This window comes from Coprinopsis cinerea (genome assembly GCF_000182895.1).
Source record: "Coprinopsis cinerea okayama7#130 chromosome 8 map unlocalized cont3.8, whole genome shotgun sequence".
NCBI lineage: Eukaryota > Fungi > Basidiomycota > Agaricomycetes > Agaricales > Psathyrellaceae > Coprinopsis > Coprinopsis cinerea.
The window spans coordinates 178,267-200,866 of NW_003307537.1; the positions used below are offsets into that span (position 1 = coordinate 178,267).

The 22,600-nt window shown below is 52.6% G+C and overlaps 10 protein-coding genes across 10 annotated transcripts; 8 read left to right on the plus strand and 2 right to left on the minus strand.

The window, feature by feature from the left end:
• Positions 1-277: 277 nt before the first annotated feature.
• On the plus strand, positions 278-1,185 carry CC1G_05383 (hypothetical protein; the record flags this gene model as incomplete). Its single annotated transcript, XM_001835369.1, has 5 exons — positions 278-338; positions 390-673; positions 753-851; positions 907-1,048; positions 1,106-1,185. The coding sequence occupies 5 exons, from the start codon at positions 278-280 to the stop codon at positions 1,183-1,185; spliced, it is 666 nt and encodes a 221-aa protein (XP_001835421.1).
• Positions 1,186-1,396: 211 nt separating this feature from the next.
• Positions 1,397-2,261, plus strand: CC1G_05384 (hypothetical protein). Its single transcript, XM_001835370.2, has one exon. The coding sequence runs from the start codon at positions 1,830-1,832 to the stop codon at positions 2,226-2,228; it is 399 nt and encodes a 132-aa protein (XP_001835422.2). The 5' UTR covers positions 1,397-1,829; the 3' UTR covers positions 2,229-2,261.
• A 1,750-nt stretch (positions 2,262-4,011) lies between these two features.
• On the plus strand, positions 4,012-4,754 carry CC1G_14938 (hypothetical protein; the record flags this gene model as incomplete). The annotated part of the gene is made up of 3 exons (XM_002910561.1): positions 4,012-4,087; positions 4,368-4,397; positions 4,687-4,754. The coding sequence occupies 3 exons, from the start codon at positions 4,012-4,014 to the stop codon at positions 4,752-4,754; spliced, it is 174 nt and encodes a 57-aa protein (XP_002910607.1).
• Positions 4,755-5,828: 1,074 nt separating this feature from the next.
• On the minus strand, positions 5,829-7,655 carry CC1G_05386 (hypothetical protein; the record flags this gene model as incomplete). The annotated part of the gene is made up of 5 exons (XM_001835372.2): positions 7,596-7,655; positions 7,133-7,494; positions 6,230-7,076; positions 6,010-6,126; positions 5,829-5,863 (listed from the first exon to the last, which is right to left on the minus strand). The coding sequence occupies exons 2-5, from the start codon at positions 7,472-7,474 to the stop codon at positions 5,829-5,831; spliced, it is 1,341 nt and encodes a 446-aa protein (XP_001835424.1). The 5' UTR covers positions 7,475-7,494; positions 7,596-7,655.
• Positions 7,656-8,396: 741 nt separating this feature from the next.
• On the plus strand, positions 8,397-11,757 carry CC1G_05387 (glycerol-3-phosphate dehydrogenase; the record flags this gene model as incomplete). Its single annotated transcript, XM_001835373.2, has 7 exons — positions 8,397-8,730; positions 8,808-9,152; positions 9,208-10,037; positions 10,174-10,309; positions 10,494-11,152; positions 11,407-11,514; positions 11,650-11,757. 7 exons carry the CDS (start codon positions 8,397-8,399, stop codon positions 11,755-11,757), a joined length of 2,520 nt encoding a protein of 839 aa, XP_001835425.2.
• Positions 11,758-11,996: 239 nt separating this feature from the next.
• Positions 11,997-13,537, plus strand: CC1G_05388 (hypothetical protein; the record flags this gene model as incomplete). The annotated part of the gene is made up of 5 exons (XM_001835374.2): positions 11,997-12,605; positions 12,689-12,875; positions 12,946-13,093; positions 13,196-13,391; positions 13,478-13,537. 5 exons carry the CDS (start codon positions 11,997-11,999, stop codon positions 13,535-13,537), a joined length of 1,200 nt encoding a protein of 399 aa, XP_001835426.2.
• A 649-nt stretch (positions 13,538-14,186) lies between these two features.
• On the plus strand, positions 14,187-15,753 carry CC1G_05389 (hypothetical protein; the record flags this gene model as incomplete). Its single annotated transcript, XM_001835375.1, has 4 exons — positions 14,187-14,677; positions 14,736-15,064; positions 15,120-15,299; positions 15,356-15,753. 4 exons carry the CDS (start codon positions 14,187-14,189, stop codon positions 15,751-15,753), a joined length of 1,398 nt encoding a protein of 465 aa, XP_001835427.1.
• Positions 15,754-17,322: 1,569 nt separating this feature from the next.
• CC1G_05390 (hypothetical protein) lies at positions 17,323-17,944 on the plus strand (the record flags this gene model as incomplete). The annotated part of the gene is made up of 3 exons (XM_001835376.2): positions 17,323-17,400; positions 17,460-17,654; positions 17,711-17,944. 3 exons carry the CDS (start codon positions 17,323-17,325, stop codon positions 17,942-17,944), a joined length of 507 nt encoding a protein of 168 aa, XP_001835428.2.
• Positions 17,945-18,836: 892 nt separating this feature from the next.
• On the plus strand, positions 18,837-19,895 carry CC1G_05391 (hypothetical protein; the record flags this gene model as incomplete). Its single annotated transcript, XM_001835377.1, has 1 exon — positions 18,837-19,895. One exon carries the CDS (start codon positions 18,837-18,839, stop codon positions 19,893-19,895), a length of 1,059 nt encoding a protein of 352 aa, XP_001835429.1.
• Positions 19,896-20,441: 546 nt separating this feature from the next.
• CC1G_14939 (hypothetical protein) lies at positions 20,442-22,476 on the minus strand (the record flags this gene model as incomplete). The annotated part of the gene is made up of 6 exons (XM_002910562.1): positions 20,442-21,056; positions 21,123-21,331; positions 21,404-21,606; positions 21,674-21,907; positions 21,994-22,367; positions 22,426-22,476. The coding sequence occupies 6 exons, from the start codon at positions 22,474-22,476 to the stop codon at positions 20,442-20,444; spliced, it is 1,686 nt and encodes a 561-aa protein (XP_002910608.1).
• Between the last annotated feature and the right edge of the window lie 124 nt (positions 22,477-22,600).

Consider the following 22,600-nt stretch of genomic DNA (forward strand, 5'->3'; position numbering starts at 1 on the left):
GTTCGTATTTTCCATAGATTAACCATTTATCTAATCTTTCTATTTATAAACCTTTCCTTCATTCAGTTTCTCTACCTTCTGAAGCTTCGAGCTCGTTGGTGTGGGGTAAAACGTACTTTCTGAGGATATTCGTGATCACAAGGGAATCAAAAATGTCCTTCTCAATCTTGTTTTGTATCCTAACCTTTTCCGATGATTTTACTACTATAAAACGACCATGGTGTGAAGTAAATGCCTCAGGTCCTGAACCTTCACTGACTCTGCTGTATTCAGAAAAATGAAGCTCGCTGTCTCCTTCGCACTACTCGCCTCTGCGGCGCAACTCGTCTCTGGACATTGTGCGTTCACGGCATCCCTTCCATATTGATGGAGACTAACTCCCTCAATAGACATCTGGACCACCTTCACCCACCCTGGTGGTTCATCTACCGCTGCTGTCCGCGCACCGCCGAGCAACTCCCCCGTCGAGAGTGTCTCCTCCAGCGGAATGATCTGCGGTCTCAACGCCCGCGGTAGCGCCAGCGAGGTTGTCACCGTCCCGGCCGGAAGTACGGTTGGGTTCAGGCTCGACAACACGATGTACCATCAAGGACCTGCTGCCATGTACTTGGGACAGGTCCCTGGTGGGCAGAGTGTCACGTCTTGGAACGGGGCTGGAAATAGCTGGTTCAAGGTATGTTTTCTTTTTTGGGGGGTTCTGGATTGTGTGGTCGCGTAGTAGGTGTGATGGCTGATGCAACTTTGTTGATCAGATTGCCGAATGGGGAGCTACGTTCAACCCCTTCCAGTTCACGACGTTCAACAAGAACTCCCTTTCTACCACCATTCCTTCCAACACTCCCCTTGGAGAGGTGAGGATTCTCGAGCTCATTCGTTGATGGTACATTGACTGGGATGGTATTCAAGTATCTCCTCCGTATCGAGCAAATCGGCTTGCACGTCGCTGGAAAGCCTCAATTCTACATCTCGTGTGCTCAAATTCGAGTTACCGGCGGAGGCGGAGGCAACCCTCCCAAGGTCTCAATCCCAGGATACGTCTCTGCTAATGGTAAGCATCTATCACACCCACGAATTATGAAAAAGTGACCCACTAACCTTTGTGTAGATCCGGGCCTCACTGTCAACATTTACAACCCCGTCCCGACTTCGTATACAGTTCCAGGACCTCGCCCGTGGAGAGGATGAGCTCATAGCTACGCCAATAAAGACTTAAGAGGACGTTGGGCTCCTCACCTGTCTGTTGTAATCTCGGAATTGTTATTGGTCAATGAGAAGCTTGTGCCATTGATTGCCGAATACGAAGTCGAAGACAGGGATGGATTCGGAACGTCCATGGAATAAGATGGAGGGCTATAAATACTCAAGTCTGCGAGTCTTCCTGCAGCGTGCTGGTACCGAGTAATCCGTCATGATCGTCTTCTTCGACATACCCTGCAAGGTCGCCGGCCGGGCCTGGTCCCCAAATGCCTGGAGAGTCAGGTGCGTCAGACCTGTACCCCTAACCTTAAAAGCGCCGAGCGCTTATCACACTGGCTCCAAGATACGCGCTTAACTACAAGCGGATCCCATACCGAACGGAATGGGTCGAGTTTCCAGACATAGAGCCACTTGCCAAAGCGAAGAGGATCCCGGCCACGGCGATCCAGAAGGACGGCACAGCACTTTACACCCTACCCGCGATATTCGATCCATACACCCAACGCTACGTCTCAGACTCCGCGCTGATCGTGAAGTACCTCGACTCTGCCTACCCCGATACACCCAAGGTGTTCCCACCGGGCACGCGCGCTCTGCAAGCTGCGTTCCAGAGCGCCTTCGTACCGAAGATCATGCCCCTGTCGACAGTCATCGTCCCGTACGTCACCGACAACCTCAACGAGAAGAGTCGACCATTCTTCCAGAGCGATAGAGAGAAGAAGTTTGGGAAGACTATGGAGGAGCTCAAGACCAATCTCGAGGAGAGGCAGATGAATTGGGAAAAGTTCAAGGACGGTATGGGGAGAATCGACGGGTGGTTCACCAAGAACGACGAAGAAGGCTTGTTCAAGTCGGATTTCATCATGGGAGACCAGCCGGTGTTTGCGGACTTTGTCATTGGAGGATTGCTGGCCTGGATCAGGAATGTGTGGGGGGAAGACAGTGCGGAGTGGAATGAGATGAAGGGATGGCACGATGGCCGGTGGTTGCGATTGGTGGATCAGTTAAGAAAGTACGAAACTGTACATTAAATTGAAGTAGGAATTACGAGCACTACTAGGTCCTGATCTTCACCTTTAAGGTCCGAGAACATACCCTTCAGAGCTATATCGACGAATGACTCGACTGCTCCGAGGTTCTTGTCAAAAGAAGAGCGGATGACAGCACGATCCCAAATGACCTCCTTAGCCTGCGCCTCGAACGCCATGATGGTTTCCTGAGCCAGATTAACGCAGTTCTTGAGCACAACCCTGTCAACAGCCGCACCCACGCTAGCCCTATCGCTAAGGAACTGGAGGACGCGTGGAATCGGAAGATACGAATGCGACGAAGAGCCCAGGACGATCGCCGACTTTGTGAACGTCGTCTTCTCGAAGATCAGGGTTTTGAGATGGGGGATTGGCGCGTGGTTTCTGGATAGATCCGGGAAATTTTCTTCGGTGTAGAAGAAATCGTGCGCGGATTGCGAGCCTGTTAGGTAGATCTCCTCGAGCATTGGAAGATCAAGCAGGACGTCGGGGCTTCCGGGGGCGTAACTTGCCGTGCGAACGTCGGCGAGGTTCAGGACGCGGAGGTGGATCGGTTTGTCGATGTCGTGGACGACTGGTGGCGGGGGGAGAGGCGTATTACTGCTACCAGTACCCGATGTGAAGTCGACTCGATCTGGCCAGAGGTGGAGGAGGATACCGGATGGCCAGTGCTGGCTTCCAAATTTCTGAGCTTGGATACTGGTCAGGCGGTGCTGGTGGGTCAAATCTGGATCCATTCGCGAAATAGACCGGGGAAGTGGGGGAACACCCTCCCTGGCCACTAGGCCCAGAATATCCTGCATGGCTCCGGTGCAGATCAAGCACCCTCGAGCGGAGGAGGGGATGGCGATATGAGGCAGGGGCAGGTGCCACACTTGGAGGGGCCCATCCAAAGTCAGTTCCGTCAGCTTTGGTACCTTCACCACGCGGTCTTCGAGGGGGAGTTGGGTGGGATCAAGAGACACGATCTTGAGCTTCAGATGAAGCAACTCCGGCATCCTCTCCAAGAAGTCGAGGATGCGATCAGCTGGGATCGGGTAAGAACCCAGGATGGCGAACTGGAAACTCGTCAGGTTGGTGTAGAGTGGGGAGGTCCAGGGAAGGCTGCACGTTGCGAGGCTGAGGGTACGCAGTTTTGGAGCTTGGGAGTCGAGGAATCCGTCTGGAAGGTAGAAGAAGTTGGTGACTTCTGGAGTCATGATGAACTCGATCGACAGGCTCTCGAGCAAAGGGGCGGGCTGGGATATCAGAGTCCTAGCGAGTCGGCTCCAGAGGGCTTGGCCGGTCCCTCGAATATCTAGTGATCGGACCCTGGTCGTCTGCGATAGCGCGTAGTGCACAACTCTCTCCAACTGGTCATTGAGCTTGGCCGGATTGGCGCCAAAGGTGAGATCGAGCAGTGCCGACTGGGAAGCACGAAACTTGGGATACATCCACTGAGGATGACTATCCGAGATCGAGGTCCAAAGGAGGGCATAGCCCGCCGCTACGCGTCTCCAGTGAGCGCAAACGTGGATGATCTTGATCCACGCCATCGATTTCGGGTCGCGTTTCTTTGGCGGAAAGGTGTCTTTGTACTCTTTGAAGATCCGACAAAGGATCTCGTTGGGCAGACAGCCCAGGTTGTTGAGATTCCTCTTCCATGCGCACGTTTGGGCGATGCATATCGCGATGCTCTTTTCGACGATCGTGCGTTGAGGTTGGAAATGTTCCACCCGCACGATGTCGATTGGCTTTGCCGGCGGAGCGTCCACGGTGAAAAGTTGTCTCGTATTGCCGGGCTGCCATGCATATAATCGGGGAAAGGTCAGAAAACACTGAGCTTCTCAATGAGAGAAAGTATACTTATGCCGAGTACAAGGGTAAGGAACAAAGTGATTTAAATCTGCATGACTAAGGACCGACAGATTGCAAAGGAAAATTCGCCCCTTGTGGGGACACGAAACCGCTACGCGGTGATCGAGCGTATAGCCCGGAGTTCGACCCGCAGGGGTCGAGGGCCTCGCAGCCCGGAAATGCGATTGAAAAGACCAATAGATTTCGCGGAAAGCTCAGGTGGTGACTAGTACAGGATGGGTGGAAAGGAAGGAAGATAGATAAACTTCCCGTAAAAAGCGAGCTCTTTAACCATAATCGAAACAGTGCCAGAAGTAAGAAGCAGAAGTAACACAGGTACGAATAGTCATGGCAAGAATAGCAGGTGTCAAGAAGGAAATCGGAGACGTAAAACCCCGTTGCTGGAACGCGTCTCGAGCCCCGCTTAGGCTAGACGTGTTCCCCACACCTTCTGCCATTTTCGCACGCAAGACAAGCATCCGGAAAATCAGAAGTGATGTCGAGATGTTGGCAAGTTGGTCTTGTACGGGTTCACACATATCGAGTCCTCACAAGTCGGTGTTCAGTGGTAGTAGCACCGGTTTTAAGTTAACAAAGAGTGACGGACATTACGAGTATACATCAGGCCGTAGTACTATCAACTGGAGGAGAGCAAGTCACCGAGTTCTCTTCGACATTGATCTATGTACTTAGTAGTAAGTAGGCTCTAACATTGTCGTCTCAACGTGCCGTCCCCCTTTTTGAAACGCCGAAGCCTCAAGGAAGACGACGTAGGCTTTAACTACTAACATGTACAAATAAACACTGAGGCAAGCTGCTCCTGTCACCGCAGAACAAATGTTCGATTTTTCGGATTTAATACTCTCTGCTGATCATGAATGAGACGAACCACTGCCAGCTATTCGAGTACACAGAAGCTCCATTCAGTAGTAAGTATGTACAAGTGTACGAAAGGTACGTATAAGGCGTAGATTACAAAGCAAACAGAACTGCGAACCGAAAGCAGTGGCAGTAAGTATAGGTGAAAGCTCGGAGGCGGAGGTCCAAAGGTGAGAGCAAGCCGGGGTCCGAGGTATATACTCAGCCCTCAACCAGCGAAAATGGATGAATTGAAGAACTACTAGACAAAAGCCGCGACAATGAAAAGAACTAGGCGAAAAAACGGTATAAAAAGACTAAGAAAAGTTTGAAAACATCGTAAAGCGTAAAGCGTTCCGTCGATTCGCATCATGTCGTGTCGCGTAAAGAATTCGTTAGAAAGTGGTTGGTTAGTTGGTTAGTAGGAGCACCAGTCTGAAGCAGTAGAGGTCGAATGGGGTAGGTCGAACGGGATGGAGGAAGTAGGAGGAAGTAGGATGAATGAAGATAGAGATGGCGAGGTTAAAGCTGAGTGAAGGTAGAGATGGGCGAGGATAAAGAAGGTCAAAACGGCTCGTGAGCACAACAGCCCGTCGTCATCCAAGGCGCCTAATCACTGACAACAAATTGCCAATCGTCATGAAGCCACGAGTGGCAGGTGACAGTCGGTGTGAACATCGACATCGGCATCGTGGGCAAAGGGTTAGGACGAGGGTATCGAAGGAGGAAGACCATAGCGTGCTCAAAGTGCTGATAGGTATAATGGTGGAGATGGATCTGGGACTGGGACCGGGGCGTCGGAATGAAATGAAGGTTGGCGTAGCGTAATGGATAGCGCGGAACGTGGAACAGACGAAGGATCAAGTCGAAGTCGAAATCGAAGGTCGGAGGATGAGCCTCGTTTCTCGTTTACTCGACGAGTCGGAGGTAGTTCGAGGGAGCGACTAAAGACGACGAGCGAGTGTTGTCAGTATGAGGTCGATGTGAATGCATGGAAGGAAGAGAGAAACATGCGAAGAGAGAGATAGAAGGAGCAGTGCGTGGAGCAAGAAATAGGCAAAGAGAGACAAAGAGTGAGAGAGATACGCACTGCCAGTAGTCCCATCCGCCTTCCTCGCCTCCCACCACTTGCCAGAACGATCCAAAATATACAAAATCTCGCCCTTCTTGAACGATAGTTCGCCCGGGTCTTCTTTAGCCGCAGTGTCTGCAAAACAAAATGTGTGATCAGTAAAAGAAGTCCAAAATGCCACATAGAAGAACCTATGCGACTAGGGAATAGGGAATAGGAATAGGGAATAGGGACGTACATCCGAACAACGCCTCAGCTTTTGGCAAACTCTGCATCTCCCTCGCCCAATCGCTCTGTGCACCACCGGGGGAGACGGGTTGTTGCAGCGCCTGCTGCTGCTGCTGCGCTCTCGCAGCCTGCTCCCTCTCCCTCTCCTTATCCCGTCCACCAAAGCTCCATGGACTCTTCCTGCCGCCTGTTTCGCTGCCCACCACCGATCCCCCTCCTCCAATTCCAGTTCCGTTAGTAGGGACACCGAGGTTGGAGACTTCCGTTGAGGTATCGGCTACGCCTGGCCCGGAGGATCGTTGGGTGATGGACGCGGTGCGGATGGCGGAATGTCGTGGTGTTGGACCGAGAGGCGCGAGTTCCATCGGTGTGTGCGTCATTCCCGTGTTGGCGCCGCCTTCAAGACCGCCCTTAACAACACTCTGTCCTCCCCCAACGCCTACACCTGCTCCGGGGGTGTAAGCACCCAGAGCAGCAGGGTGCACCGCCGGGCCCCTTCCATTCTCCACAACGCGCGCGATAAGGCTGCCAGGCGGGGCCGTGAAGTACATAACCCACACCAAGTCGACGAAGATGGTGAGGAGCCAGGCGGCGGCGAGCGCGCGCTGGCTGGGGTCCGGCGGGTCGTGGATGTTCCGCTCGACTGCGTAGGCAGCGAAGACGAGGACGAGGGCTGCGAGGGTGGATAGTTGGATGTGGTGCGGTGGCAAAAAGGTGTGAGGGTTGAAGAGGAGGGAGGAGAGGAGGAGGATGAGGAGGAGTTGCAGGAAGAGGCCGAACCATGCGGCTCCGACTGTTAAGTTACCGCGTCGGGCGGTGACGATTGATTGGGTTATTAGTGTCATTATCCAGAAGAGCTGTTTATTGGTTAGCTAGGCTATAGTATAGATGTGGATAGAGAGGAGGGACGTACGACTGCGAGCACGAGAGTTACACTCAGAACGAGGTTGTCTGCTAGTTTTTCTGAAGTAGTGGGTGCACCGACGGCGTACGAATCTCCTACATGTCCCATCCCTCCTCCGTGCGCAGCTATGGGTTGACTTAGCGGCTGTTGGTTCACCGAGGCCGAGGCTGGCGGGTCGTCCAATACAATCCTCGGCTGGGAGATCGACGTCGCTGTGTGGTTCCCGACATCAAGGTGCTGTTTGGGCGTGCTGGTGTCGTCGTTGGATAGAGAGGATGGCTGGGCCTGCAGCTGCTGCGACTGATGTTGCGGGTCGTTGTATGATGTGTCGGGGTTTTGCACTGTCGCCATTTTTGCCTGGCCCTAGGTATCTGTTGGATGTGATGTTAGTTCGGTAAACTACCCCCAATTCCAAACTGGGCGCCAACGGCAACCAACAAGAGACGGGTAAAGAAGACCCAGGAGGACTTACAGGAAAGAAAGCGCTGGGGTGCAATAGTTATAAAGTACAGAGGGGAGAGACAGAAAAAAGGGTAAAACACGCCGTGAGGGGTTCGAGGCGGTGTAGAGTGTTGATTTGACGCAAGTTGAACCAACCCAAAAACCATCCGCCGGGTTGACGGTGATTGCCTTTTTACATCTGGTGGGAATGATCCCAGGATTCCCCAGCCCGTGGCGTCATACATACCCCAGAAGAGTCTAATTCGCGCACTTTGAAATGGTGGAAGGAAGGACGGAGAAGTGTCATGAACGACGGTGGTGCATTCATGAGAGCCAATGATACGCCAGAAGGCTATATTGTGTGCTCGAGATCAGCATCATCGTGGCCTGGGGTACCGAACTCTGAGAACGGCCTCGAGGAAGGGCACGGGATCCGGGAGACCGAGAACACTGAATTTGTGGCCCGGATATGATCCGGCAGCGGCCCGGAGCAATCCGTCCATTGCGATTGGAATTTCAGGTGCATCATCTTGCTGGTTCGCGAGCATGGAGCCAGAGCGATTTCGTCACTCAAACAGTCCCCTTCGGGCCTTCTCGCCTTCTTATATACCCCACGTCCGACACCCAGCGAACGCACGTTGAACCCAACGGACAGATCCCCACAAATCTCCGAAGTGGTACTTAAGGTACGTCCCGTCCCCTCTTGTTCTACGGGGTATTTGAAACTCAACACACGTTTGTAGGAATTCAAATTTGAGGGTGTTTTGGGTTCTGCTTTTGTTGTTCATCTGAACATCTTGACTCTCTACTCTCATCCACAGAGCGTTGAGAAATGGCAGTCCTCAAGCGTCTCCTCACCCGGCGCACCCTCCTCTACGCCGCAGGCGGGACTCTGACCACCGCCGGCGGGCTCTACTACCTCTCCTCCTCCCCAGGCCCGTCTATCCCCTCCTCAAGCAAGGAAACCCGCCGTCCTCCGCCGCCATGGACGCCCCCCTCCCGCGCCGAGATGCTCAACCGGCTCAAAGCCTCCAATAGCGGCAACGACGAGGACGTGTTCGACTTGCTGATCATCGGCGGAGGCGCGACTGGCGCTGGAGTCGCCGTCGACGCCGCAAGTAGGGGGTTGAAAGTCGCTCTAGTCGAGCAGGCTGATTTCGGCAGCGGTGCGTCCTAGACTAGACCCCTCTCCCCCATCCATCCTAATGTTAATCTTAACCCTAAATCCCAAACGCCCTGTTAGGCACCTCCTCAAAGTCCACCAAACTCGTCCACGGAGGGGTGCGCTACCTCCAAAAAGCGATCTTCGAACTGGACTACCAGCAGTACAAACTCGTGCGCGAAGCCCTCCACGAGCGGCGGATCTTCCTCCAAACCGCGCCTTACCTCTCGCACATGCTGCCGATTATGCTTCCCATATACAAGCATTGGCAGGTGCCGTATTATTGGGCGGGGTGTAAGTTGTATGATGTGTTGGCGGGGAAGGAGAATATGGAGAGTAGTTATTTTTTGAGTAAGGGCAAGGCGATGGAGATTTTCCCGATGTTGAAGAGTGAGGGGTTGGTTGGTGCTGTGGTTTATTATGATGGTGCGTGTCCTCCTTTGCTACTGGAATCTGGAAATACTAACGCTGAGATGTTCAGGCCAACACAACGACTCGCGCATGAACATCGCCCTAATCCTCACCGCCATCAAACACGGCGCCACAATCTCCAACTACACTTCTGTGACCTCCTTCACGAAGGACCCCACAACAAACCACCTAACAGGCGCACTCGTAACCGACACCCTCACCTCCACCTCCTTCCCCATCCGCGCTAGGGGCATCATCAACGCCACGGGGCCCTTCACCGACTCCCTCCTCGCCCTCGACAACCCCGCGCACAAACCCATCGTCCAAGCGTCCTCCGGTATACATATAACCCTGCCGAATTATTATAGCCCGAGGAAGATGGGGTTGCTGGATCCCGCTACGAGCGATGGGAGGGTTATTTTCTTTTTGCCGTGGGAGGGGAATACGATTGCTGGTACGACGGATACGCCGTGGGGACAGGTTAGAGTGGGTGAAGAACCCAAGGCGAGCGAGGAGGAGATCCGGTGGGTGCTGGATGAAGTCCGGAGTTATCTAGCGCCGGATATTAAAGTGCGCAGAGGGGATGTGTTGAGTGCGTGGAGTGGTTTGCGGCCTCTAGTTCGCAACCCCAATGTCGACTCTGATTCTGCTGATGATGGAAATGGAAAGACGGCGGGTCTGGTTCGAAGCCACGTCCTCCACCTCTCGCCCTCGGGTCTCCTCACCATTGCCGGGGGAAAGTGGACGACCTACAGGAAGATGGCGGAGGAGACTGTTGATGAGGCTGTTAGAGTTTTTGGGTTGGAGGGGAGAGTGAGGAGTGGGTGTGTCACGGAGAGGGTGAGGCTTGTTGGGAGTGATGCGTGGAGTCGGAATATGTTTATTGGGTTGATTCAGACTGTGAGTTGCTCTCTTTCTCTGTGGCTTTGGGGTCTTTGGGTTTTGGGCTTTGGGCTTGGGGCTTGGGGCTTTGGGCTTCGCTCGTCTTTGGTCTTTTCGAAGGAAGAGCTAACCTCGATGTCTCTACTTCATATAGTATGGACTCGAAACGGAGGTTGCGAGACATCTTTCGGATAATTATGGTGATCGAGCGTGGACGGTGTGTTCGTTGGCGGAGCCGACGGGCGAGCCGTGGCCTTTGTATGGGAAGAGAATTGCGGCTCAGTATCCATGTACGTCCCTTCCATCCTTTCCTCCTTTCTTAGCCCATCCTCCCCCTCTCCCTCTCCTTTCCCTCCTCTCTCTTCCCCTTCTTCCCTCCTCTCCCTTCCCCTTCTTCCCTCCTCTCCCTTCCCCTTCTCCCCTTCTCCCCACCTCCTCTCTCCCTCCCACACTAACCCTCCCCTCCCTCTCTAGTCATCGAAGCCGAAATCCTCTACGCCATCCGACACGAGTACGCGCAAACCGCAATCGACGTCCTCGCCCGTCGTACGCGTCTCTCCTCCCTAAACGCCCGTGCGGCGTTGCATGCTTTGCCGAGGGTTGTGGAGGTTATGAGTGAGGAGATGGGGTGGGATGGGGAGAGGAGGAGGAGGGAGGTTAGGGAGGGGGTGGAGTTTTTGGAGGGGAGTATGGGGTTGGTATTGGGTGGTGGAGGTGGGGTGGGAGGGAAGGAGGGGAAAGAGGAGGTTTTGAAGGAGGTGGTGGAGGAGACGTTGGCGAAAGTTCGAGTTCCGAAGCGTGGATCGTCGTGGTTGGGCCTGGGTGGGATTTGGAGTGCGTGGAACACGCCTTCTCCATCCCCCTCCCCTCCTGGGGGTCTGACGACTCCACCTGGAACTACACCCTCCTCTTCATCGCCGTCCTCCGCGATCCACCCAACGCATGCGTACACCCGTGCCCTCTTTGAACCTGGCGAACTTGCCCTTTTGAAGACCCTGTTCCTGTCGAAGGCTACGAAGGTTCCGGTTTCGGGCAGTTTGAATCATGTTAATAAGAGTTTGTTTGAGGAAGGGATGGTGGAGAGTGTGCTTGGTGTTGGGGATGTTTTGGGTGTTTTGAGGGGTGGGTTTGAGGTATGTGTTTGAATTTTGTTGTTTGGTTTTGTTCGTTTGGGGGTTTGGTGGATCCTCCTTGGATCGTGGGTATAAGGGATCCGATCGTTCGCTTAAATGAGCGTTCCTTCCTCCAATCGATATATACTTCACTTCGTTTAACCTGTCGATCCTCGGATCGACCCATCCTTCGTTACCCGATCCATCATTTATTTTGTCCTTTGGTCGGCTGCGGACGTGACGCAACCCAAACGCTAACCCTCCTCTACTACTAGGCTCAGTCAAGTCCGTACGCTACTGTCACCCAGAAGGAGTACGAGTATGTTTTGAAGGAGGCGGGGTTGCAGGGGAGGGAGTGGTTGAATTTTGAAGAGTTTGTTGAGGTGCGTATTTTGCGGTTTGTGGTTTTCGTTACTTTCGTGATACATATCACGCTTTGCTCTTTCGATGCCCTTCTTACATCTCACCATCTTTATTTTTACTGACTGACTGACTGACATTTCGCCGTCTTCATCTAGGTCTGCGGAAACTTGAAGGAAGTATCATCTGTTGCGCCGCCTAGCAAGTCGACGCAGAGGATTCGACGGTTGAGGATTCCTGTTGAGAAGAGCGGTGGGGGTGTTTAAACTTTAAACGCTGCTTAGTCTTTAGAATGTCGGTGACGGCCGCTTTAAATTATGGTCTGAGACTCTGGCGGTTCGAAATGTAAAATAGATTTTCGCTTTCATTTTCTGGACTAGCTTAGGAGTAGGCGGGTGCTTGCGCGAAGAAAGGATTCACGTGAGGCGGCATATCGGCAAATATCAGAGAATCTTGATTGAGACTTGATTGAGACACGCCACTTTCGACCAGGTTCCTACTTACCATGCCGCAACGACGTCGCGAACCTGGGATGTCGATGACTGGTGTAGTGAACTCCCCGGCCATGGCCTCTCTCTATTCCTCGCTTCGGACTAAAGGACGACCCGGGAAGAAGGCGAGCAGGGAGGACTCGGATGACGCCCAGGAGGACATCGACGTGACGACCTTTGACGAGCATGAGCTCGCCCAGCTGGAAGCGGTGTTGGAGATATTGAAGTCCAAGGCTGCAAAGATGGATAGAATGGCTTCGGACACGGTGGGCGTGGCGGATTTTGAAGAGGAGGAGCTTGTCCAATTGGAAGCTGTTGTGGAAATCCTGAAGTCCAAAGCTGACAGCACACGAGATCTTGAAACTAGTAGACTATACAAAGGTGGTGACTACTCGACGGCCTCTGATATACGACGTCGACTGGAACCTCGGCCCGTTTCTGAGTCTTTCCCGGCGGACCAACTGGCAAAGGAGGACTTTGTGTTCTCTGGTGTTCTTCACTTGAAGCCTGGGGTAACGTCAACGTCTCTGAGCGAGGTGGACGCTCTTGAAGTGGACGGGATCTGGTCGTTGGATATGCTTTGTCGACATCTTGAATTTTTGGAGTGTCATGTTCCACGACAGGTAAGCTTTGATTACTTTTGTGTGCAAGTACTGTATACATCGCGGGAACTGCTAGACTCACTGAGGAATGATTGTTTCTGTAGAGTGAAGATACGTCGAGGCAGTGGATCGATGCTTTCCTCTACCTTGTGGCTGCGATGAAGCCGGGAGGGATGAACGTGGTTCTCAACGCTGGACCACAGTCATCGGATCCGTCGGACAACCCTAGCTTGGACACTCGATGCGGAGGTGATGACTGGACGGTCGTAGCGACCTCTCTGGAAAAATCAGGTACGGCTTTACCAAACCTCCGTCAGAGGCTGTCAGGACCTGAGTACTGAGTTTCCATACTTATACAAAGCGATGCTCATGCGACGACCTCGCCTGCAGGCCTTGGATGAAAATGACCGCGTGTTATTCGTCTCGCGAGATAGAGGACCGAATCAGGTACTCGCCAGCTATATTCCGCCGGCTGTCAGAGGGATGGCTGCGTGTGCGAGGAGAGTAGGGTGGGTGTATCGTTCATTTCGTTGCCGCTGTGGTCCCCCACTTGCTTGTCCATGCTCTTCCGTTACTTATTGCCCTACCCCGTTTACTTGCCGCCATGACAGGAAAACCACGATTCGTGGCGTCTTGACCAATGGCCACGAGTGGATATTTCTCATCCTTACCCTCCACCAGGACGGTGTGGGTGGAACCTACCAGGCGACAGACGTGGTTCCGGTACACACTCTCCATGATCGATTCTTCACGCGCGTCATTTCGAGAGAGGCGGTCAAGTTTGTTAGTGCGGTTGTTGCATATTGGGTACGTCAAGGCTTGTATGCCGTGTTGTTTCGAATCCTGCAGTACATACATAGACTGATGTTTCGTTTTTTGATTGTTGCTTCTAGCTGGTGCATAGTCATGAACCGCTCGATGCTGATGAGGATTTCTTCAGTGTTGGGTATTGAATTTTTGGTTTTGTTATTGGAACTGTACGTTCAGCTCACCGCAACTCTTATTGAAATCGTGAGATCTACATATTGTCTGTCCTGTTTGATAAATCCGAGGTCAAACCTTTCGCCGATGTAGACCGTCGAGCCTCAGTTGGGTTTTGCGCAGTGTTTGGCATTGTTTTATTTTGGTGACATTGGCGTTAGCAAAGGTCCTCCGGACAATCCGCGCTCAGTTGGCCTTCATCACCTCGAAACTTCCCAAACCAGTTTCGCTCGTTTGCACATTTTCCAACCCCCGTCTAGCCTTTCAAACAGGCCAAAAGGCTTGTGCATTCGGAAGACCTCCATATCTCTCGAGGGTTTCGGAACAGAAGACGGCGCAAGGATACCAGTGAACCCACCTGCGCGATTTTCCGAATCCCAACGTGAATGCGGGAGCGGACAGTGGGCGGGCCACAGCGAGAGAAAGAATCGACGATATATAATCCACATGACCCAGAGACTCCCGTGCTCTTTGGCGAGCGTGGCTGCGGGGGCCCGTTGCATGCAAAGAAGCACGGCTTGGCCTCTTCCTCGTCGCCGACAAGCAGATGAATTATCCGTCCGGTTTATCCGTGTGTAAAAGGACGCGATGCACAACGTGAAACCTCCTTCGCCTTGAAATATGGCTCGATTTTCGCTCCTAGCGACTCTAGGGCTCTTCCTGGGTTTGGTTTGGACGGCTCTCGCAGCACCCCGAGTCTCCCAGATCGGCAACAGCCTACTCGACAACAACGGGATCTATTTCGTCTCTTACGATGGCCTCGTCAACGTCAACTCTTTCCAACTCTCCAACCTACTGACATACGGGAACTATCAATACGCTGCTTGGTACACGTCTTCGAGGTTTGCTATCCTCGCAAGACGACAGCTACCTAATGGCGGCTGGCAGACACTCCAGCTCCCGCGACAGCTCTCAAGCAACAATTCTCACAACGTTGTGGTGATTGGAATCTCGCCGGAGGATGGGAGGATTCACGTGGCTTTGGATTGCCATAGTTCCAGGGTCTTCTACACGGTGTCTGAGCCAGGTTTGGCTTTCAATGGTAACTTGAGCTGGGTATCGAGTCGTTTTGGAGGTATTTCAAACAATCTTGGAAATTTGAATGTTGGAACGTACGTCACACCATCACCCTCTTTGGGCGTGTCTGACCTTGTTTCTTTATCTCCCCAGTCAAGTCACCTATCCGCAATTCGTGGTTACGCCCGACAACCTACTTCAATTCGTCTATCGCTCTGGCGTATCGGGAAATGGTGCGACCCAGCTGGCAGAATACCGGAACGGAGTCTGGACAAACGTCGGGTCTTGGGCCACCAATTCGGGAAGCTACAGCGCTCGGGGTGTCACGAGTAACGCGAGGAACCTCTACATCCATGGCTTTACGTATAGGAATGGGAGGCTTCATGTCACTGGGACGTGGAGGGAGCAAGCTGGTGGTGTGATGTGCAATGGAGGCGGGTTGACGAATCATGATACGGTCTACTTCTACTCTGATGATCGAGGTGAGTTGGCTTTACTGTACCATTAGGATGATGTTCGAGTATTCACTGCTTGTAGGAAGGAACTGGAGGAACAGCGGCGGAGCTCATATTGCCACGTCTGGGTCGAACCCCGTTAGGGTCAGCAGTCCTGGGATCATCGTCGATCCAATCAACGCAGATCATGGATTGATGAATCAAGAATCGCAAGACGTGGATTCTCAAGGACAAATCCATGCCATCATTTCCTACGTTCCGGGTAAGCCGGCTGTATTTTCTATGTGCCGCCTCCGCCACTCACGTCGTTTCCAATAGGTCGATTCACCCAATGCGTCACGAGTTATCAGCGAGACCGCACCTCGTACGCACGGCCCTTCCACGTTTTCCGCTCCCCCAACGGCAGCTTCACCAAGCGCGAGATCCCCTTCGCCCTCAACGCCGTCGGTCGCTCTCAAATCGTAATCGATAAGAACGATGATATATATGTCGTTCTTCCATTTGTTCGAGTCGTTTCAGCTAGCAAGTCAAGTGGGTACACCGACTGGACGATGGTCTTTGATGGAGTGGCACAGGGCCTCAATGCGTTTGGGGAGGTTACGGTTGACAGAGCGAGGATGAGGGAGGAGGGGATTCTCTCCGTCTTCTACCAGCTTCGGAGCTCAGGGAATAACCCTTCGCAGGTCAGGGTTATTGATTTCGCTTTGAATACATAAACCGCCCTTCCGTCCTCGTGATCACCGCGGATGGAATGGAAGGTATTGTTCTCACCAACATGATTAGGTCTCAGTCAAGCACAGGTATGGAGGTACACCGATTGCTTGCAAATTATGTCGTGACGTACTATCTTGATGAACCGTTGTAATTTCACCATGCTGTATTCCGTTGGAACGGGAACCTTTCTATTCGGTCCCTTCCACCTCGGTTTTTTATCATGGTAACGAATCCTGACTCAGAGTGATGAGTGGGTCCTCGGAAGGTGGCGCCCTTGATCTCTCTTTCGACAACTGCGGGTCATTCAGCGTTGCTTCTGGCGTCGAACCACTGGAAGGATGCAGTGGGAATTGTTAATCATGGATATAACATTCGCGCTCATCTGTTGTCGTCACAAAAGAAGATGTCCCAAGCTGTGGCGGCGGTGTTGAGTGCCCAGAATAGCTGTACTAAAAGGCCGTTGTCTCCATCAGCACTGATATTAACTGCTTGTATGTCCATTCAATAGCCCAGTTGGTGGCTGCTTGTTTGTATGGTCGCCGACCACAGTTGACCAACATCTTGCAGGCCGAGAACTTTGAGGGACCCACCGCCGAGTCGGTGCTTGGGAGCCCCCATTGGCAGCTCCCGGGTGCCAGATGCACCGTAGATATAGTTCTCGGTAAAGGGGACGTCGTTCGCAGAACAAACGAGGCCAGGCTAAAGAAGGAAACCTTGACATCGTGCAGTGATCTCGTCGCCGAGTCTGGAAAGCAACGTCAGACACTTGAAGAATTGACTTCCGCCACCCGGGACGAAGAGATCTTTCTTGACAAGGTAGTACCCACCGTGGATGCCCTCAGTGACCTAGTATGCGGGTCATATCACTGCCTCCCGACGTTATTCATTCCCATCAACTTTCTCAACTCCGTCCTCAATTTGACGAAAGGCTCGGTTGGGGACGTAGCTAGGATTTGATCTACAGTACATGTATACGAAGGCGGGCCGAGTCGTCAGGCTTGACATTCATCTACCCACCTTCCTACCGTTGAATATCGGGGACCCCAGAAAGCATGACTTAAGGTTCCAGATGTTGTACCTAGGCAACTTCATAATACGCGAATGGCACTTTTGTCCATACTGGTAACTTACCGAGTTGTTACAGGCACTGTGAATCCGGTCGACGCTGTGATGAGCTTTACGAATGACGCGAGAGGACATGTATAGCCGCCTCAGTGAATGGATAAGAGAGAGAAAGGAAATATCAAACTGTCCTGAAGATGTCGTCAGATGTGTATTCCTTGTAGAGTTGGATATTGGTTCGGTTTCCATGATCTGGCGGGAAAATGACCTAAATAAATTGATTTCTTCGCATCTCTATCATGATGCCAATAGATGTCCAAACATGTGGGCAGTCTGCAGAGCAAAGGATGAGGCAAATTCGGTCTCTGGCATCCGAGTGGTGCGCAGGATTTGTGGGAATTTGAGGGATTCTACGAGGAAGTTTTCCTTATAAAAGGGAGGGCCTTTCCATGGAAAATGACACCAATTCAATCGCCTAAATCACCTTCACTCTCTCTATCTATCCCACAATGGTCTCCTTGAAACTTACCGCGTTCATTTCGCTCCTTATTACCTGTTTTCTCGTCAGTGCCTTCGACGGGGACAATGTAAGTCGCCTAGTCGGGAAACATTCTATCAAGTACTCAACCGTGCTCTGTCTCTATAGTATCATGTAGACCGCCGTGCGCTCGCATTCAACGATGATTACTTCCCCCGCAATGACCTTGTCAGGGAGCTCGAGCTCAGGGAGCTTGCCCTTGACAAAATGCATGCACGCTACAACAAATATCTCGATCTCAAGCTTAGAGAACTCGATGGGCTTTATCGTAAACTTGAAGCACGAAACAATCGTGCCAACCCCGTACGTATAGGCTTTCCGGTACTTTATCGAGAACGGAACTTAAACCTTACTCTCAGCAACCTCCTCCAGCCCCGCCCCCCCAATATCCTCCGCCACCAGGCCCGGCACCCCAGCCACCTCGCGACAGCGGGGCACTCCCTGCTTATCCAGGTCCAGAATCCCCCCCACCTCCTCGTCCAGGGAGCCCGCACCCACAGGGGCGCGGGCAAGCACAGACAGGGCAAAGATTTACTCCGGGCCTTGCACCTATCGTAGAGCCTGGTCAACAACGTCCGAATCGTCGAACCTAAACCAACTTCAGAGCGGGACTCTTTGAAGCGGCAGTTTCCTCGTATTGACATGCTACTTATTTATTTTCCCTGGCGGAACTAGTATTTTGAATAAATTATCTATCCTGGTTCTTGTTTGTGATGACCCCGTTTGAAGAGAAGGGCTGCTGAGGAGAGATCAAGCGCCCAGCCTTACCTGACAAGCATAAGATCAGGACTGCAGTGAATGTTTGCTCGCTTTGATAATCGAGTAGACTTCGCTGCGAAGTTGAGGGACCCGGTCCTCGGGTGTCATTTCCGACTCGGCTTTCCAAACCGTGATCATACCTTATGCTCCAGTCGAGAGCCGAATTAAGGCGAACCCTGTCAGCGCCCGTGCTTTGGGGGTCGGCGGTGGAATGGTTGTTTCAGCGACGTGTGCAGGTTGACCATATTATGGGTAGCTTCAATCAATCTGGGTCGCAATGCTTGGTGTATCCTCCCTGCTATTGGACCTCCCCTGTCGAGAGTGGAGGCCATTGTAAGCAGCGAGTGTCAAAGCGACAGAAATATACCATGAGAGACCATGAAAGACAGCTTCAACCAGAATTAACCTAAATATCCCATTCAATCCCGATGACATCGCCGAGATATTTGACTCGGAGGATACAAACGTTCACGGTATATTCTCCCACGCAAAGTCTACTGACTGCCATGTCCGGGACTAGGCACTGTAGGCATCTCTGGGAATAGGATCTCACATTTTGCACAATCCATTAATGACTGTGGGTGCATAGTCAACGCCGCCCAAGGTCATGTGCCCCCGCAATGATGGAAAAGAAGTGTGGGTGTTACCAATCTACGGGCTGTCTCCAATGCATATAAAGGTTAGCATAATTTCTTGTATCTAGTCATCAGTAATACTCGCTTTCCAATGACGGACTCACCTGTCTCTCAGTCCCCCGAGAGCCCAAAAGACATCGACCTCTCTTCCACCAATGGGTCACCTACTCTGGCTACCGGAGACAGTGCATCCAAATTGGAAGGGGCAACCGTTTCCCTTCCGCCTGGCTACCATCCCAAAGTTGCGAATGATGGGAGAGCATATTATTGGGACTATTACACCCAATCGTGGAGGTGGACGATCCCTTCGACGACGAAAGTCACTAACCCTTTTCCCTTGCCTCCTCTGCCGGATGGATGGGAAGAGAGGTGGGATGCGTTCGGTCGGGTTTACTTCGAGGAGCAACAATCTGGAAATAAGCAGTGGGCTCATCCTGCTCTAGGGGCTCGGTGCGGCGAAGGACATGGAGAAGATGAGCAGGGCCTGGAGATAGCGAAGGAGCTTTCGTTTCACCCCGCAACCCAGTGGAGAAGTCGAATCACCGTCAACCTCGATCAAAACGGCCAAGGCATTATCTCACCCCTTCGCCCTCACATGCAGCAAACGTCCTCGAGCCTCGCCGGTCGACCCTACTACATCAACGTCGTCACCGACACAGTGACGTGGCACGAACCCATTGCACCAGGATGCGAAACCATGGAAAGCCCAGACGGTCGTGTGTACTACATCGACCATTACTTGAAAACCTCATACTGGGAGATGCCTGCGTTCTCAGAGGAGGTTACCGATCCTTTCCCACTATCGCCTCTGCCGGACGGATGGGTTGTCGCACCAGACGAATACGGCCGCATCTGCTTTGTAGAGAAGGGGACGGGAAGGAAGAAGTGGACTCATCCGGGGGACAGTGGAGATAACGAAGCGGCTTTGGAAATCTCGCGGAGACTCGGATTCCATCCACCAGAGAATTGGAGGAGTAGATTGACGATTGATTTGGGCGCTGGCATCAAGAGCGCTGTGTTCGCCGCGGAGACGAGCCCAAGGGTTACCTTCAACTCCGCCACCTCGAAGCCTCTCGCGGGGCGGCCCTACTATATCAATGTTGCCGAGAACTCAGTTACTTGGTCTCGTCCGGGGCGGAATCAGACCTGAAGGTAGTGTATGGACCCGTGTTGTGTGTCTTTATGTAGGCCTAACGATGTTGGTGACATCTTCGTCTTTCGTCAATCTTTGTTCACTTACGCGTACGCCACCTGTGCGCCGATGAGAGCGGTGTGATGGTCACACCTCCTAGGATGACCCTATCCTCGATACCTTGCTTCTCGGAAATACCACTCACTTCCGAATGGCGCCCATAGTAGCAGTACGTGACTGTTACGGTGCTTCCCAACGTCAACATGGACCCACAAAGTTGGGAGTCGCTTCACGGACCCGACAGGGAAGCCAAGAGCTTCTTCCTTCGTCCAAGTCAGTCCTCGTCAAATCTTGCCCGATCACTCTCCTATCGACTTTGTTGTGAGGCTAAGAAGAGCCGACTGTCCTTCATAGCGGGGCTGTTGCGCGCATCTATTCCCTGTGCTACTAGGCCACTGGATCATTCTTCGGAATGGCTCGCCGTCATGATAGAGGATCACGGTGTACTAAATTGTGAGCAACAGGCTCACTATTGGCTATCAAAGAAACATATTACCGGTCGTACTAGTGTTCGCAAAGGGAAAAGCAAATCGATCCTTCAAATGCCCGTCCGTGATCCAAGACGAAATTCTTCCTCTCCTCCATCAGCTCCCCCCTCAACTGCTTAGCCTCAGCAAGACTAATGGGGAAGTCGACTCCATCCAAAACATGGTCCTGCAGTTCCAGCGGGAGCTTCTCCAGACCAACCGTATTGATGCCCTTCAGGTTCATAGGTGGCGTCTCAAACTCTTCTCTCCACCAATCCATACGTTGGGCTGGGACATGAGCGGTACTGATCACTCGGATATGAGGATCGACCAAGAACAGCGCGAGGATCTTGCGATGGCCGGGTTTGGTTTTGTCATTCAGGGAGAATGGTTGGACTTGGTGCTGGAGGATGTTGGGGAATGTCAGCAGACGGCCTTCCCGAGTCTCGACGGCTCCGACGTATTGGACGGCTCCTTCGCGGTCTTCGCACCCGTATACTTCCTTGAGCCAGTGGACGACGCCCTGTGGGTACTCTAGGTGACTTAGGACTGCTGCTTCGTCCAGTTCGGATACCTGACGGAATGCGAGGGAGGAGGGGGTGATGTTGGAGGATGAGTAGTAGTAGAGAGCAGTGGCGACGATATGCTCGTTCTACGATTTCGGAAATTGTCAGTAAGTCCCAGAACGTTAACGAGAGAAGTGGCCTGAGTTGCTCACCAGTTGACCTTCGACGTGCCACGTCCCACCAGGATAGTGCGGTTTGTCCGGAGTCAACTCGATGTTGGCAAGTTTCACGATGACTTGGAGAGGTCGTTCATGTTGCATACGCTCCTTCAGAGAGAAAGGGGCAGGCGTCTGTACGTGGCCCTCGTTGAAAGGTTCTTCGATATCGGGAAGGATAGTGCGCGTGTACTTCTCGATCCACTCTTGTCGAAGTTGCTAGTAGTCAAAATCGTCGTCTTCGTCTTCGTCGTCGTCGTCGGTTGGACCAGGCCCACCTTCGTCGTCAGGGATCTCTCTGGGATTGGGGTCAAACTCAACTGTGAGGTGTGGTATTCTTTTCCTGTGGGTAAAGTTTGCATCTGCGAGAGGGGCCAAGGTTATGTTCCAGAGGGGTATCGAGGCTGTGATAACGTCTTCGATGACGTGGTAGAGATCCTTGTGTTTATCGGGATGTAGGTTGTTGATGTAGGATAGGATCCTTCCAAAGATTGGGGAATGTCAGCAATATCCTTGATGCAGAATAGTCAGAGTATAATAAGACTCACTTTGCCCTATCGCTTGAGATATCAACATCGCAAGGCAACCATTGAAACTTGCTGCTGTACGGGTTGGTGGTTCCAGATGAGAAATACCCAGTATCACATTTCTCGGACGGCGCTGAAAGCGTAGGAAGGACGTCGCCTTGACCACACCGTTTTACCGCGTCCCCCGCTTCAAGACTAGTGACCTTGGCACCCACAGGAAGGACTTTCGTCTTTCCATAAACCAGCGGAAACAAACTAGGATGGACGAGATCGAGAACCTGTTGGTCCGAGCCTGGATGCCAGTCCTTCAATTGTGGAGCGACGTGCTCGAGAGGCTCTACGGCCTTTTGCAGCGCCGCCTTATTTCGGGTGGGACGGCGGAGTCGGATTTGACGACGTTGCCGTTGTAGACGATGATAGAGCCGTTGGGAGAGGTGTGGAAGTTGGGGGCGGTGTGACGGAGTTCGTCGATGCAGTAGTCGGCCATGGCGGTGGTAAAGGAGGATTCGTCCCTGGGGACGGTGTAGAAGGGATAATCGTCTAGCTGGTTGTTGTTGTTGGTGCCTTCTGCTTCGTTGGTGCTCTCTGCGTTGCTAGCGTCGTCTTGCTTGCCCCTGTGCGACACGGATGGGTCGTCCCTGGCCCTTATGAATTCTGCTCGAGCTGCTTCGATAGCTTCTGTCTTCCACTTTTCAGCGATAGCTTCATCGAGGATCTGGCGCAACATTGTCTCAGGACAAATGATATAGGAGGACCTACGTCGGAACACGTACCTTTACATGCCAGTTCTCCTTGTCTGTGATTGCGTTCATGAACCGAAGCATGTGGAACTCTCGGAGAGTGGTGAGTGGTAACCTGGATGTATACATATCCACAGTCGTTCTCCGTGAATTCATGTAACAGCCAACACACCCAGCCTGGTAGCCACGTACCTCGCTCTACCCATTT